At 40.4% G+C, this 18,050-nt stretch overlaps 2 protein-coding genes across 3 annotated transcripts in view; one reads left to right on the forward strand and one right to left on the reverse strand.

Moving 5' to 3' along the window:
* Positions 1-11,391, reverse strand: part of mtmr6 (myotubularin related protein 6) — a 44,585-nt gene extending 33,194 nt beyond the window's left edge. Inside the window, exon 1 of the mRNA XM_060826102.1 lies at positions 11,305-11,391. Within this exon, the coding sequence (XP_060682085.1) occupies positions 11,305-11,328 (24 nt within the window). The 5' untranslated portion in view covers positions 11,329-11,391. The remainder of the gene's footprint in view (positions 1-11,304) is intronic.
* A 2,161-nt stretch (positions 11,392-13,552) lies between these two features.
* nup58 (nucleoporin 58) overlaps positions 13,553-18,050 on the forward strand; it is a 58,742-nt gene continuing 54,244 nt past the window's right edge. For both annotated transcript variants that reach the window (XM_060826739.1, XM_060826740.1), the window contains exon 1: positions 13,553-13,896. In XM_060826739.1, coding sequence (XP_060682722.1) covers positions 13,829-13,896 — 68 coding nt within the window. In that variant the 5' untranslated portion in view covers positions 13,553-13,828. The remainder of the gene's footprint in view (positions 13,897-18,050) is intronic.

Consider the following 18,050-nt stretch of genomic DNA (forward strand, 5'->3'; position numbering starts at 1 on the left):
TGAGCAGAGATAACAGTACAAATACGTAAATGGCTATAATTAAAGAATGACACATAGGGCAAAAATATCACTAAAGAAAAAGAATCATGCTCTATTTCTGAAATGTAATTTGTTTTACAAAACTAAATTTCACTGTATATCTTAGTATGCAACAGCACAATCATAAATGAATTCTAAAATACTTTGCCAGAAAAATAGCACCATGTTAATAGGGTAACAATGAAATATCATGTATATTTTAGTAATTCTTGTGTAAAAATAGTTACATACAAATTCTCTTGCTTTAAGACTTTGAACTAAACGAGGCATTTTGCATTGCAAAAATGTGCAACTATCATACTCAAAAACTTATTCACTCATTTATTGATGTAGACACTGTTAGAACATGGAAAAGGACTGAGGAACTTATGAAATGCATTTATAGCACCCCTGGCCAGTATGTTCTCAGTCGAAGTGGACTAAGTGTCTGTGTGAACATTTGGATAAGGGTGATAGCTTATCCAGGACTTAGATTAACAATAGAGATACGCAATGAACAATTTGAAGTAGAACTTCTAAACAGAGGGGGCTCAATTAATTGTGATAAAGGGTTGAGAAAAATAAAATCCAGAAATTCTTGGAAAAACAAGTCTGACAGCATCCGTGGACTGAAGACAGTTAACATACTGGGTCCAATGACCCTTTCTCACAACCAAAAAAAAAATGAATGGTGAGTTAATGAAAGAGCCATCATAGATTTGTAAAAGGCAGACTTCGTCTAAGTAACCTGACTTGCAGAGGATTACAGCTCTTAGGACAGCTTTAAACACCGTGCTTACTCAAACGGCTAAAAGGGAAATATTATTTGCGAAACAAAGATTATATGAATATGGCGACAAACCGGGTAGATACTTAGCATTTCTTGCAAAGAAAAAGAAAGCCCCTCAAACTATTCCGACCATCAAGGAAAGTACAGGTACCCTGACTCATGATCATAAAAAGATCAATGCGACCTTTAAAGAATTTTATTCTGAACTATATAGATCGCAGGATTGTGAAGATAGGATTAGGAGGATGCAGTCATTTTTTAAAAATTTGACCTTCCCGGGCCTGACTCCAGAACAGGTGTCGGCCATAAATTCCCCTTTAACAGTCCAAGAAATACTTGAGGCAATTAGGCGACTTCAGAGCGGAAAAGCACCGGGCCCGGATGGTTTTCAAGCTGAATTCTATAAAGAATTTACAAGAATATTGGTTGACCCACTTATGGATATGTATAATTTTGCGCATAGTCAGGTCTGTCTCCCGCCCACGCTGAAAGAAGCAAATATTTCTCTTATCCTCAAAAAAGGAAAAGACCCAGAAGATTGTGCATCTTACAGACCAATATCCTTACTAAATGTAGACTTTAAAATTCTCTCAAAAATGTTAGCACTAAGACTAGAAAGGGTACTGCCATATATTATAAAGGAGGACCAGACTGGATTTATTAAGGGCCGCAGATCATCCAATAATATCAGAAGGGTCTTGAATATGATCCAAGCCTGTCATCAGGGAAAGATACCAGGAGTAGTAATTTCATTGGATGCGGAAAAGGCATTTGATAGGGTTGAATGGTCATATTTATTTTACACATTGGAAAGGTTTGGCATTGGACAGGTGTTTACCAAATGGGTTTCAACATTGTATAATGACCCCAAAGCAGCTGTTATTACTAATGGGTTAAGATCGGATAGCTTCAGTGTGGGTAGGGGCTGCCGTCAAGGATGTCCTCTCTCACCATTGTTGTTTACACTGATAATCGAACCATTAGCAGAAGCCATCCGGACTGATCCTAATATAACGGCCCCGAGGATTGGTACAGGTAAACACAAAATTACCCTCTATGCAGATGACGTTCTCTTATTCCTCAGTAATCCTTTAATGTCAGTGCCTCGTCTAATTCAAGTTATTAATACATTTAGTGCATTCTCAGGCTATAAAATTAATTTTTCAAAATCGGAAGCCATGCCAATGGGTGGTCTGGCTATGATACCCCACTTAATGGACGGATCCCCTTTTCCCTTCCGTTGGTCCCTGGAGGGCTTCTTATATTTAGGTATTTTTATCACGCCAGTATTTGATCAGCTGTATAGGGCTAATTTTGTACAATTAATGGAAAGGATAAGGCAGGACCTCCAACGATGGAGAGACCTTCCGACTTCCTGGCTAGGGAGAATAGCATTAATTAAAATGAATGTTCTGCCCCGTCTATTATATCCTATGAGAATGCTCCCGCTGATGCTGCCAAGGCTAGCCCTACATAAATTATATGGCTGGTTGGGCTCCTTTATTTGGAACCATAGACGGCCCCTTATTAAGCTGAAGAAGCTACAGCTTCCACAGGCAAGGGGAGGACTGGACTTCCCAGACTTTAGGAAATATCAGTTAAGCTCCCTACTAAGTTACATAGCTGATTGGGTTTCATCTGATCCACAATCAATTTGGCTGGATATCGAAGCCTCCCAAGTAAAATACCCACTTATTAACCTTTTATTTTCAGATAAGAGGAAAATCATTACAGACCACTGTAAAAATCCCATAATATTAAACACAATTAAGGCCTGGAATATAATGCGGCAAAATGTGGGTAACTCACATAAAACATCCCCCCATGCACCAATAGTAGGCGCATGGGGATTCCAACCGGGGATCTCCTTTAAACTCTGGAGATCCAGGGGCATCTCATGCTTAGGGGACCTATTTAAAGATGGGATCCTGATGTCCTTTGAGCAGCTGCGTCTGAAATTCGGAATACCTAATGGGGATCTCTTTCGATACTTCCAAGTTCGAGATTATATACAGAGGAAGACTACATTAATAGATAGTCTTTATAAATCAGATAGAGAACGTAATGTCTTACGACCAGCGGGGGCATCCTCCGTTAGTACTATATACCATTTGCTACATGATGGAGTCTCAGGAGACATGGATGACCTGCTTAAAACATGGGAGCAGGACTTGGGGCTAGAAATCTCTGAGGATATGTGGAATGACATTTGGGAAAATGCTAGAAGAATTGCTATCTGTAACAGAACTCAGGCTATCCAACTAAAGATACTTCATAGGGCCCATATAGCTCCGGCTCGACTGGCAAAATTTAAGGCAGGAGCATCTCCAATGTGTCCCAAATGCAAAATAGAGGTGGGTACTCTTGTACATTGTCTGTGGACTTGTCAGAAAATCCGCAGATACTGGACTAAAGTGGCAAATACCCTGACAGAAATTTTAGGAACGGAAATTAGGGTGGACCCTGTATCTCTCCTTTTGGGCTTTTCGAACCTCTCATCTCTGGGTATGCATGGGAAGAGACTATTTTCTATTCTCTCTTTCTGTGCAAGGAAAAATATTTTGGTGAACTGGGTGGCTGAGGGCCCCCCTGGACTTTCAAATTGGCACAGATTAATTGTGGAATATATCCCCCTTGACTTCCTCACAAATATGGTGCACCGAAAGACTGAATTATTTTATGAAATATGGCAGCCCTTTTTGAATTATATAAATGCAGATATTTCGGCTATCCTAACAAGGGCTTTTATTTAGTGAAGATTTCAGACCGGGCTGCTCCGGGGTCCCTTGGGAGAGGAATCCTGCGCGAATACGGGTTTTATTATATTTGATGTTTATACATTCCGAGCATGTAAGAGACTTAGGTATACACTCTGGTTAGTTATAGGTTAGATTAGTAGAAAGTTGAGTTTTTTTTTCCTTTCTTTTTTCGTTTCTTTTTTTTTCTTTTTGTTTTCTTTCTTTCTCTTTTCTTTGTTAAATTATGACTATTGTATATATGATTTAATTGTACATCAATGTTTGTATTTGAGAGTTTTGTTTATTTTTGTAAATTTGCAAAAATGTTAAATTTCAATAAAAATATCTACAAAAAAAAGTAACCTGATTTAATCTTTCAATGTAAGGACAGAATATAAAATGCCATTGACTGTATAGATTTTAAGAAAATATTTGATAGGTACCTTATAAAAGACTAACAGAATTATAGTTCATGAAATAGTTGGAGCTGCATCAACTTAGATATTAAAAAATTCAAGTACAGGAATCAGTAAATCATGACAAATGGGCTGTTTTTCAGACTAGGTGGTAGATAGTTGAGCTAACCATGGGATCAGTGATAGGACGAATAATATGTACATAAATGAGCTGAATATTGGAATAAAGAATCAAATTTCAATTTGCCCACAATACCAAATTTTGAAGTGTGGCAAACAATGGTGAAAGCCATCAACTGTATCAGAATATAAATAGGGTTAACAGAGTGAGTAGAGGAATTTAACATAAGAGTGAGATGCTGAACTTTAATAGAAGGAATGGGGGAGGCAGTTCTGACTTAATACAACCGTTCTAAAGTGTGTTCAGAAACATAGGGACATGCAAACACATATTCTTAGATCTTTGAAGTTAGCTAGGGCAAATAACCTGCAAATCATTAATATAGTTGTTGGGTGCCAAAGAAGAGTTGTTATGCTGAACCCTTACAAAACTCTGATAAGGCTACGACGAGAGTACTGCTTCTGGATGTGAAGGCTCTTGAGAAAGTGCAGAGGAAACTTCCTAGAATGGTTCCAATCTGAAGGAACTTAGCAATAAAGGTCTAGTTAGAGAAGCTGGGGTTGTTCTCCTTAGAGCAAAAGAGATTGAGGGAAACAGCATAAAAACATCCAAAATTATGATTGGTTTATTTAAAGTAGACAAAGAAACAGTTCCTATTAGCTGATTTTCTGGGATCAGGCATAAAAAAAAACACTTCTGGCAAGAGTTACAGGAAGGACGAGAGGAATGTAATGATCCCAAGTGGTGATAAAATTCTGGATAAGTCATATCCCAGAATGAAAAGTTGTGTACAGTCAGTCTCACAACATGGATAACAACCCCTCAGCCCACCATGTCTATACTGACTAACAAACACCAAACTACACCAATCCCATTTACCTGCACTTCGTTTGTAGGCTATTATGGCCCTGTTGTGAGAGAACTTGCCTCCACCAGCTTCTCAGGCAACACATTTCATATTTCTACCAAACAAAATGTTTTCTCAGTTCTCTAAAAACTTAGTCCTCACCTTACACATGTGCCCTTTGGTTTTAAGACACATCTGCTATATGGAAAAGATATATACACCCATTAAACATGTTTCTGTTACACCACATTGGTTTTCAATCACCTGCTTTCTGACAACTGGTTGAGGTCACTGTTCTGGAAGAACTCTGGCTTTTGTTTTTAAGGAAAACCATTCACAGAAGTAATCAAAGTCTATGTCTCAATTTTATACACCTCAAACAGATTCCCCTTTCAAGCTCCTCTGGTCCATGGAAAAAAAATCCAGCCTTTCCAACTTCTACTCATAACAGACATTTCACCCCAGGCAACATCCTGGTGAATCACCTTTGTACCATGTCCCCTGCAATCATGCTCTTCTGATAATGTGGCAATCAAAACTGCAAACAACCAATGTTTTATAAAGTTGCAACAAGACTTTCTTGCTTCTGTATTCTATGCCCTGAGTAAAAGGCAAGCATCTCATGTGCCTTCTTCACCACCATAACTACTTGCGTTGACACATTAAAAGCATTTACAGACTTGTGCACCAACTTCCTTTTGTTCAGAGATAGACCATTTCTATTTGTTTCATAAACGTGGTGCTAATCACTGAAACATACGTACGATGCTCCAGATTTTTATTTTATTACACAATAAAACAATAAAAAAGCTAAATGCGGAAGATAATTTAAACTATCTTAAACTGCACAGCAAAACAAAGTTTCAACTTGTTTCCTAACATTATTCCTCATAGGTACTCTGGGCCCAGAGAAATTACACTTGTATCTCAACTCTACATTTCAAATTAATTGTCTCTACAATTTCTTTGCTGTGCATTATGGAGATAATTTGACGAGTCCTTTCCAAGTTAACAATCTTTTCACAAATCGGAGATCCCATACTGGTTACCCTACAGTTCTAATAACCTGAAGATTTTTTTAACCAAAGTCTCCTGATATGGAAGTTTCATAAACTAATCCCTTCTGAGGTAAGAGTTCTCTGAACTGCTGTGAATTCTCTATCTGAGAGAAGCTAAACTTACTCCTGAACTCAACCCTGAATTCAATTTTAAAACCTTGCTCAGAGATTGTTCTGAACTGGAAACAAAGCTTATACCTTTAAAATGTTTACCTCACCTGTTATAACCCATATAAACATATTTCTGATATAACACATTGGTTTTCAATCTCCTGTTTTCTGACAACTGGCTTAGGTCACTGTTCTGGGAGGACTCTGGCTTTTATTTTTAGGAAAATCTTTCACAGAAGTAACCAAAATCCATTCACTTTTATTGTAAATTTTATAAGTTATACGCCTTCCATCACTGGAAGACATTTTCTGTTAAAATGTAGAAAGCAATAATGAACTGGAACACTCTACGATGAGGCTGATGGAAATGGAGATGATTAATAACTTCATTCTGAAATCTGATTGCACTGGAGGACCACAGGCATGGAGCGAAGAATGGGATTGACTGGATTACTTTCCAGACAGCCAGCATCTCTCAGATGGAATGGTTTCCTTCTGTGCTGTAATGTTTCCCTGATACTACATAGTTGAGACTGTGGCACTGGAAAAAGTACAGTAGGTCAGGCAGTACCCTGATAAAGGACTTATGCCCAAAACTTCAATTCTCCTGCTCCTTGGATGCTGCCTGACCTGTGCTTTCCAACACCACCCTCTGAACTCTGATTTCCAGCATCTGCAGTCCTCACCTACTGTAGTATCAGGTAGCAGCATTTTGACTGAAATAAAATGATAGGCATAAGAGCTGTATGCTGAGGGTCGAACCAAAGTAATAAGAAGTAATCCAAAACACGAAACTAATTAAGGTAGCAATCAAAATTTATCAAGGTGATAGTATCTAAGCACAGGTCAGTAAGGAAGATGTTATAGATACATAATTTGTAGCATGACATGAACAAGATCACTGTTGAGGTAGTCTTCACAGTTACGGAACTTGGCTATCAGCTTCTTCTCAGCGATTCTGCATTGTTGGGGAGAAGGCAAGGTAAATTTGACAGCAACAATGCAATTCAAGAAATATATTCAAAAATAATAAAGTAACTTTATATTAATATCCTGGAACTTTTTAAGTGCAACATGTTGCTGCTACTAGAGGGAGTAGCTTCTTTCCTATTGTTTCGCAGAGTAGACTGGTTCAACAGGTCCCTCAATTACAGAATCACAATGGTTACAATATAAAAGGCCACACCTCATCTCTCTACTGACTCCCCAAATGAGCAATTTACTTAACTCCACCCATTCACCTTCAAACCACCACGTTGCAAGTTCTTTTTCAGATAAATGTTTCAATCCCTTGTGAATGCTTCATTTAAATCTGCCTTCATACATTCAAGCAATGTATTTCAGATCCTAACCATTCACTGCATTAAGCTAATCCTCATGCCTAATTACTTTTACTGTCCCCATTTTCAAAGTGGCAACAAGTTACTACGCAACTCATGCATGTCACCTGTCCATCTTTAAAACAAAGTAGCAAAGCAACTTTTCAAAAGTGAAATACAATTTTGGAAATCTGGAATTTTAAAAAACGTACAGGAGAGAGGAAAGAAAGTGTTAACATTGAATCCAATATAACTCTTCCTCGGAAGAAGGCCATAAGAAATAGGAGTGAAAGCAAGGCCATTCAGCCCATCGAGTCCATTCTGCCATTCAATCATAGCTGATGGGCATTTCAACACCACTTACCTGCACTCTCCACGTATCCCTTAACTCTTCGCGAGATTAAAAATTTATCACTCTCTCCCTTGAAGACATTTAGATTAGATTAGATTACTTACAGTGTGGAAACAGGCCCTTCGGCCCAACAAGTCCACACCGACCCGCCGAAGCGCAACCCACCCATACCCCTACATATACCCCTTACCTAACACTACGGGCAATTTAGCACGGCCAATTCACCTGACCCGCACATCTTTGTGACTGTGGGAGGAAACCGGAGCACCCGGAGGAAACCCACGCAGACACGGGGAGAACGTGCAAACTCCACACAGTCAGTCGCCTGAGGCGGGAATTGAACCCAGGTGCCTGGCGCTGTGAGGCAGCAGTGCTAACCACTGTGCCACCGTGCCTCCCCAGCCTCCACTGCGCTCAGTGGCAGTGAATTCCACAGGCCCACCACACACTGGCTGAAGAAATGTCTCATTTCCATTCTAAATTGACCCCCTCTAATTCAAAGACTGTGCCCACGAGTCCACGTATCCCCACTGACGGAAACAGTTTCCCAGCGGCCACCCTTTCTAAGCCATGCATTATCTTGTGTGTTTCTATTAGGTCTCCCCTCAACCTTCTAAACTAATGAATACAATCCCAGGATCCTTAGCCATTCATTGTATGTTAAGCCTACTGTTCCAGGGATCAGCCATGTAAATCTCCAGTGGAGACACTCCAGTGCTAGTATCTCATTCCTGAGGTGTGGGGCCCAAAACTGGACACTATTCTAAATTGGGCCTAACCAGGGCATTATAAAGTCTCAGTAGCACCTCACTGTTTTTAATTCCAACCCTCTTGAAATAAGTGACATTACATTTGCTTTCTTAACCACAGCTCAAACTGCAAGTCAACCTTCAGAGAATCATGGACTAGCACTCCCAGAAGCCTTTGTACTTTGGCTGTATGAATTTTCTCACCAGAAAAAAAACAACTCTTGCCTGTATTCTTTTTTCCAATGTGCAAGACCTTGCATTTGTTCATTTTGAATTTCATCAGCCATTTCTTGGATCATTCTCCTAAACTGTCTACATCTTTCTGTAGCCTCCCCCCCACCTCAGAACTACCTGTCTGCCCACCTAACTTCGTATCATTGGTGACCTTCACCAGAATACCCCCAGTCTCTTCATCCAGATCAATAAGATATAAGAAGGTGAACAGCTGAGACCCCAACACCAAACCCTGCAGGACACCACTTGTCACCAGCTGCCATTCCAAAAAAGAACCTTTTATCCCAACTCTCTGCCTTCTGTCAGATAGCCAATCCTCAATCCATACCTCACCTTAATCAGCAGCCTCCCATGAGGCACCTTATCAAAGGTCTTTTGGAAGTCTAGGTAGATAACATCCACTGGGTTTTCCTGGTCTAATCTACTTGTTACCTCTTCAAAGAATACTAACAGGTTTGTCAGGCACAACCTCCCCTTACCAAATCCATATTGACTTGTTCTAATTCGACCCTGCACTTCCAAGAATTTAGAAACCTCATCCTTAATGATGGATTCTAGAATTTTACCTACAACTGAGATCAGGTAAAATCAGAGATGGAACAATGACAGATTTTACACTGTAGAAAAAAATACTGGGGGTGGCTGTATGCGCAACATGAGAGCAGAGAAAAATTGGAAGGTGCAGGAAATAAGAGATCACAGATGTCACAGATAAAAAGCAAAGAGAGCAATCACAGTTGTACAATGATTGGTTCTTAATAGAAGAATATCAGCCGACTCAGATAGGCTGGGAACAAGAGTTGAAACAAAGAGGATAGAGCTCATAGTCTGAAATTGTTGAATTGTCATATTCAGTCCTGAAAACTATAAAGTGCCTTAATTGTGCTGTTACTCCAACTGTGTTAACATTGCAGCACAGCTAAAACAAATAAGAGGATAAGAGCAAGGTGGCGTATTAAAATGCCAAGCAACTGGAGAGTTGGGATATGCTTGAAAACCCAAAGGTCTTTGCAAAGCAGTCACCAGTCTGTTAGGTCTCCACAACATAGAAAAATCACAGTGTAAACAAATTACAGTAGACTAGACTTAGACTTCCTTCAATCCCTTACTGTGTCACTTGCAAGAGTGCTTGGGGCACTGGGGACGATAAAGGAACATTTGTTACAGCTTCTGCGATGGTATGAGGGAGATGAGGAGTTGGGACAATAGAGAATCAGGGTATTGCTGTGGCCTTGCCCATTATGAAGGCAACATCACTAGAACAGATGTCCTCAAATCTTATGCAATTCACTCCTCCCATTTCTGCCTTCTCACATTCCTATTCTGCTCACAGCCACTATCGGCTTCCTCCATTCTCCCTTTTCACCCCCCCCCCCCCCAGCCTTAACATGCAAAGGATCATCTTCCATCATTTCTGCCACTGCCAACATGACACCACCATTAAACATTTTTCCCTCTTTCTTCAGCATCAGTATCTCTAGCACCGTATTCTAATCCTCCATCACTCCTTTCCTATGTAATTGTGGGAAACTTGTCCTTTCTCTTTCTTCCTCACCATCCAAGGTCATAAACTCTCCTAGGTGAAACAGCAATTTGTCTCTCTTTCAATCTGGTCTACCATTTTAGTTGATTAAATGCAGTCTCACTTGCCTCAGTCCACAAACACAACCCCAACCTTCAAGCTCTTTTTTTTTTAAAACCACCAACTTTCTTCCATGCTCACATTTTTGTCCTAAGTTTTCTACAAGTGTGGTCCAACACAAACTGAAGGAAATAGCATCTCATTTCAGTTAAAACACTTCACAGCCTTCTGGAGTCAACAAGGTCAGACTATGAATTCAAACTTCTTTGTTTCTTTCATCTTCTCCAGCGTCTGATTTTTCTCGATTTTGTTTTTAGTAAAAAAAACTTACCTATATTCCACTATTTACACCTATTTGTATCTCCCACTCCTTCACAATCATGGCAACTGTCTTTTGTTCCTTGAAACTCTAACCCCCAGTTTCCCCAGCCCTCAAACCTCACCTTTTTCTTCAATAGCACAAAATCCATACTTTTGAAGGTACTTCATTTGCAAAGAAATCACACCAAGCTTGAAGTGTTAACACACTCTCCACAGATATACCAGACTTATTAAATATTCTTCAGCATTTTTTGCAAACTTGTCAATCCTGGAGAAGCAGCCTGTCAACTCCTCAATATACAATACCCCCATCTCCCGTAATGTGTAACTATGGCTACGTTGGCTAGCAAAAACCTGGACACGATAATAGGCAACACAGAATGTGCACCCACATCATTTGAAGTAAAACTTCTCAGTATTGAATGTTTACAATACCATATGAAGCCGATATCAAAAGCAGAATCTCTTTAAATTATCTCCATGTTTCTTAATTGCCTCAAGATAGGTTTAATAACACTTCACAACGCGCACCATTACATCTCTGATTCAACAACTGCGACAGGGCCCCGAATAAACAATTTTTGAGGAGGGAAAAACAAACATTACTACAAAGCACCACATAATTTAAAAGCTACGTCAATCACCCACCTTCGGGGTCCTGATGTGCTCCATTTTAACGGAGGGTAAGGATAGACAGACAGATGCAAGTTGATATTTCCGCAGTTCCCCGAGACCCACCCCACTCACTGCGCCTGCGCAACACCGCTTGTGGGCGCGGACACGGACAAACAGCGCGCGTGCGCAACGCCATGTACAAGTGCATACACACACAAACCACACATGCGCAAAGCCATGTGCGGGCGTGTACACACACAAACCACGCCTGCGCAAAACCGCCTACCCACACGCGCTTGTTGGGCTGTAACACGTGCATTCACTTTTCGTGTTCCTTTTCAGTCGGTCTTTCTCCACTGCGCCCTCTTCAGTTGGGGCCGTGAGTAACTCGATGCTGTGTCTAAGGGCGGCAAGCTATCTGCAGGAACCTCCTGTTAGGGTAGCAGTCTCTGTAGACCTGTTTCCTCTTGAGGCTAGCAAGTTCTATGTTAGAATCTCCCCTCCGGGTTGGAAACTTGTCAGTTTTGAAGAAGAGTCACTGGACTTGAAATGTTTACTCTGTTTCTCTCTCTGTACAGATTCTGTCGGATCTGCTGAGTTTTTCCAGCACTTTTAGTTTTTGTTATATTGTCGCATCGTTCACAAAGACCTAGGAACTAATTGTTATGAGGATATGCATCTGGCATACCACATTTACTGCTGTACTGAAGTCAGGTCTATAGCAATAGCGTATCACTCCACCAGCTACATGGAAAGTTGCCAAGGTATCCTGAAATTTCAACATTCTAAATTTGAGAAGTATGAGATTTTAGGAACTGCATAATCTAACAACTATTTGAATATAACATAATGAAATTGTTGGAGAAACTCATCAGACTTAGCAGCAGTTGTGGAGAGAAAGGAGAGTTAATGTTTTGAGTGAAAAATCACACAATACCAGGTTTTGGTCCAACAGGTTTATTTTGAAGCACTGCCTTTCAAAGCGCTGCTTCATCATGTAGCATTCAGAACTTTAGACAATAGTCCAGCTGAGGTCTAACTATCCTATATACATTCATTAATACTTAATCAATGCCCATTTTATTAACTCTTAAAATTCAATATATCTTATTAACTCACTGTCTGTTCTGCCACTTTGAATGACTTCTGCATTTCACACCAAAGCCTCTCGACACACACATTTTTGAAAAGTATCATTTGCTTTATAAAGTCTCTCTATGTTCTCTGGATCAAAATGCATCACCACACTTTCCCACATTAAACACCATATGCAATTTCTATATTTCTGCGCTCAAGCGCTGGCATGCAGCTTGAACCCAAAGCCTTGAAGTCTAGAGGTAAGAACCAACTAACACATTGTGTTCTCCCATTGTGCCACAACTAGCCCTGCAATATGTTGTCTCCCAACAAGGTGGGCCAATGGGCTGAGAAGTGGCAGATGGAGTTTAATTCAGATAAATGTGAGGTGCTGCATTTTGGGAAAGCAAATCTTAGCAGGACTTATACACTTAATGGAAAGGTCCTAGGGAGTGTTGCTGAATAAAGAGACCTTGGAGTGCAGGTTCATAGCTCTTTGAAAGTGGAGTCACAGGTAGATAGGATAGTGAAGAAGGCGCTTGGTATGCTTTCCTTTATTGGTCAGAGTATTGAATGCAGGAGTTGGGAGGTCATGTTGCGGCTGTACAGGACATTGGTTAGGCCACCGTTGGAATATTGTGAGCAATTCTGGTCTTCCTATCGGAAAGATGTTATGAAACTTGAAAGGGTTCAGAAAAGATTTACAAGGATGTTGCCAGGGTTGGAGGATTTGAGCTATTGGGAGAGGCTGAACAGGCTGGGGCTGTTTTCCTGGGGCGTCAGAGGCTGAGGGATGATCTTATAGAGGTTTACAAAATCATGAGGGGCATGGATAGGATAAATAGACAAAGTCTTTTCCCTGGGGTCGGGGAGTCAGCATGGACAGGTTGGACCGAAGGGTCTGTTTCCATGCTGTACATCTCTATGACCTCGATTATGCTCTGCCACATCATTTTGAATAGAGTGCAGTAAGTGAGCGTACCCACACCACCTGGTCCTCCAGCGTCTTCACTTTCACTAGGTCATCCTCCAATTGGCCTGGTCCCACCCCCTCACAATGCCCTGTGACATGATCAACCCACCCTCAAAGTCTCTCTACACCAAGACATCCCCTCCTCCTCTCTCCCCCCCACCCCCAACACATCCCCCACCTGGATGACTGACTCCTCCCCCCCACAGTCCTCCAGTATCCCGACATGCCGTACATGGAAAGCGGGCAACTTCCTCTCATGAGCCGAGCTGCAGGAAACCCGCGGAATCGATGATTAATTTAAAAAGAGAGAGCGGAAACTTCTTTGACCTATTATTTTCTCCTTATTTAATGGCACTATCTATCTGGTAGTTAGTTTGCAGATTCTTTGTCTTTCAAACGGCCTTTTGTGTTTCCTCTGTGTGGAAGGGAGGCCTGTTGTAACCACGAGAAAGCGGCGCCTTCCGCAGCAGGGCCACGGTTCAGCTCCAGCTCGTCCAGAAATACAGGATGACAACCGGATTTGGTTTCGGTACTGCGGCCGGTAACACTGGCGGCTTCACCCTCGGAGCGTCCAGGTAACTAACTAACGGCGACGCATCTCTGGCTTTTGTTCTGTTTCATTTCAACCGGGAACTGATGGATCGAAGTCGTAAGCAAACTTGTGTCCGGGTCACTAAGTTACCTCACGCATGCATTCGACAAAATAATAGTCATCATGGAATCGTGCAGCGGCGAAGCAGACCCTTCGGTCCAACTGGTCCGTGCCTCGTCCTAACTGCATCCTAACCTAGTCCAATTTGGCTCATATCCTTCTAATTCCCCATTGGAAAGTTTAAGTTGTGTGTGATCAGTTTTAAAATCATTTCGTGAGTTCTCCAATTTAGTTTTTATCTGTAGAATTGCAAACTTTGAGAACTATTGCACCAGACTTCTTATTGTATATGTTAAACTTTATTCATGGTAATGTTTGGTGAACAGAAAAAGGTTATTCGACCCTTTGAGTCCGTACCTGTAACTGTTTAATTCATTCCCCATATTTTTTCAGATAGTTTTATTTTCCCCTTCAAATAATGTTCAGATTCCTCTTGAAAGTCACATTTGATTCTACTCCGCCATCGTCACAAAATATGCCCAGATCTGTCTGTTCTTTACCAAATCCCTTAGTTCTATGGCCCCTTCTTAATCCTTCAGCCAATGGAATTGTTTTGAAATCAAATCTGTCCACGTCCCTTCTGACAGAATCATCGAGTTGTACGGCATGGAAACAGACCCTTTTGTTCAACGTGTCTATGCTGACCAGACATCCAAATTTGACCCAGTCCCATTTTGCTAGCATTTGGCCCATATCCCTCTAAACCTTTATGTATTCATCCAGATGCCTTTTTTATTTGTTGTAATTGTGCTCATTTCCACTACTTTGCGTGGCACTCATCCCATACACTTCCACCCTCTGTATGAAAATGAGCTTTAGGTCATTTTAAATCTTTCCCCTCTTACCTTAAACTCACGCCCACTAGTTTTGGACTCCCCTGAGGAAAATGACCTTGATTGTTCATTCCATCCATGCCCTCATGATTTTATAAACCTCTATAAAGGCATCCCTCAGCCTCTGACAGTCCAAGGAATGATGCCTCTCCGTTTAACTCAAATTCTACAGTCCTGGCAACATCCTTGTAAATCTTTGCTGCACTTTCTCAAGTTTAACAACATCTTAAAAGGGTGACCAGAATTGTATGCAGTATTCTAAAAGTGGCCTCACCATGTCCTGTATAGCTGCAACATGACATTCCAACTCCTATACTCAGTGTTCTGACCAATAAGGCAAGCGTGCCAAGTGCAGCCTTCACCACTTTGTCCGACTGTGTTTCTATGTTCATCGTACAATGCACCTGCACCCCAGTCATTTTGTTTGTCTGCGCTTTCTAGGCATTAAACAATTCTGATCAAAACTCCTGTCAACCTTCACGTTTTTCAGGAAAACCCCAGCTTTACCATTCTGTCCATTAACTAAAGTCTCAGACTTGGGATCATGCTTATAAATCTTTTGTACACCCGTTGTAATGTTTCCCATCTTTCTTATATAGATTTGACCATCACATTTGATCACATGGAACTTCTGTGTATTTCCAAAGTTTTAGTTGCGTTCTGTTTTGAAACAAATGAAGCAATTAAATTTATCATGGCCTTTATCTGACTTGCTTGTTACCTCCTTTAAGAATTCTACTAATTTTATAAAACATGATGTTTCTCCTCGTGAAGCCATGCTGCCTGACTTTATGTATTTCTAAATGTTCTACCAAACATTCTTTATAACTCTGTATAACATTTCAGTTGTAGGTCAATATTCCTTGTCAAATCAAAGTCAGGAATTAAATCTGATACATTTTCAAGTTTTTTTTATTTATCATTTTTAGCTTTATTTCTCATGTTGCTTCCTTTGTTACTGAATCCTAGCCAGCTCAATCAGATTGGCTTACCTTTTCCTTTCTCAAGGTTCAAATATTGATCAAATATTATAAAATATTTTTAGAGCTTAATTTTAAACATCTTTCCAATTTTTCTACCATGAGTCTTTAAATCAACCTTTGTTAACCATTGCAAGAAACTCCCAAGAACAGTTACTTTTTTTTTTAATGAAACTTTAAGATTGAAAAGTTAAAATGGTTGCATTCAGTAACATGAATGAAAACTGGATAAATCAAAGTTTCGGACAGTTTGTGCAATGGCGTGTTTACCTTGTGATTTTGTGAGACTCTATTGTGCTCAATTATTGCTTATAAAAAATTGAGCAACCTTTTAGAAAAGGTCTTGTTCTCGCGCTGTCTCTTGATGTAAGACGATGCTTATTCTGAAAGTTGAACAGCGTGCTTACTAAAAGATCTGGCAGATTTGCCCCATAGCTGATATATTAGAGTCATAAGAGCAGAGAAAAATCATTCCACTCATTCTGCCATTGTGCATTGGACTTCTGGTACAGAAGATTTTCTTCTGTGGCAGGTTTTGAGAAGATTTGTAGCTCAGGTTGAGGTTCTGGTTGTAGATTTGCTCACTGAGCTGGCAGGTTTATTTTCAGACGTTTTGTCACCATAGAACCTTACAGCGCAGTTTAAGCCCTTTGGCCCTTGTTGTTGCGCTGACCTGTGAAATTAATCTGCCCATCTAACCTATCCCATTCCATTATTATCCCTATGTATGTCCGATACCCATTTTAAATGTCCTTAATATCAGCGAGTCAACTACTGTTGCAGGCAGGCCATTCCATGCTCTACTACTCTGAGTAAAGAAACTACCCTTGATATCTGTCCTAAATCTAAAGCTATGTCCCTTCGTGTTAGCCTTCACCATCCGAGGAAACTGACTCAACCATATTAGGTAACAGCTTCAGTGAGCCTCCGAATGATGCACTGGTGACATGGCCTGCTTTTTATTTGTGTGTTTAGGTTTCCTTGGGTAGGTCATGTCATTTCCTGTGGTCCTGTTCTTTTTATCATGGGGTGATCGATGGGATCCAAGTCAACATATTTGATAGATTTCCGGTTGGAATGCCATGCTTCTAGGAATTCTCGTGCGTGTCTCTGTTTGGCTTGTCCTAGGATGGATATGTTGTCCCAGTCGAAGTGGTGTCCTTCCTCAACCATATGTAAGGGTACTAGTGAGAGTGGGTCATGTCTTTTTGTGGCTAGTTGATGTTCATGAGATTCACTGATAATGTTACCTAGTATGGTGATGAAACATTTGAAAGCGAACCTTCCAGCTCAGCGAGCAAACCTACATTCACTTTCTTTGCTAATTTTTTTTTCACAACCTGTATAACATTGCAGAGCTGTATTTCCTACATCAATGTGTCTGTTTAGGTTCAGTCGTATCCGCTACCCTTTTCTAAGTGGACATTCAATTCCTCTAGAATTTGTCCAAAGTGATTCTTGGTTCCTGAGGTTTTATTTCTGGTCTTTAATTGCCTGTCACTTTTAAGTCAAATGGTCCTTCACTGTGAGTATTAGTAGAGTCCTTCCCTTTCCCGTAAGCTGGGTAAATCTTCCAGCATGTTTTGACTTTTAAAATTTGGTCCTTTCAATCCAAGTGCAAGATTCTAGCCACATTCTGGCATGGTGCACCATCCATGCATTTGGCCTCTAGCTGCTACTTCTCTTTCCCAAGTGCCGGCAAATTAACCTCCTATGAGAGTTTCTGGGGTATCTAACAAAGCCTAGCTCTCTCAAAGCCTGTCTTCAAGATAGCATAATTAACTTGGGCCTTGCACTCAGGTAAATTACTGAAAAACAATGCTTGATATAGCAAATTCCCAGTTTTCTTATATTGGGAGTGAATGAGCAGTTTACAGTTTGCTGCCAGTGAGACTTCAGAACAGAGCACACTATCTCCTTCATTTTAGCTTAATGACTGTTAGGTTTTGGAATTAATCCTTATAATTGTAACGTGCATAATCTGACGTCATACAATGCTTTTAGCATTATGCTAGATTAATGTAACTTGAACAAAAGTAAAACAAAGTTTTGAAACCAGGTTTGAAATAGAAATTTAAGTTATTCATGCCCAGCTCGGTTGTTGTGAAGTTGAGGGCATGTACTGTGCCTTTAGGAGATAGTGAAGGCTGTTTTGGCAGTCATGTGACTGACTAGCAGTATGAGTGTATTGGAAAATTGAAAATGTTTAACATTAAGCTGTAAACAAGATACCTCAATTGTTTTGACCACCATTTGAATTCAAC

Source organism: Hemiscyllium ocellatum, chromosome 6 (assembly GCF_020745735.1).
Source record: "Hemiscyllium ocellatum isolate sHemOce1 chromosome 6, sHemOce1.pat.X.cur, whole genome shotgun sequence".
In the NCBI taxonomy this organism is placed as follows: Eukaryota; Metazoa; Chordata; class Chondrichthyes; order Orectolobiformes; family Hemiscylliidae; genus Hemiscyllium; species Hemiscyllium ocellatum.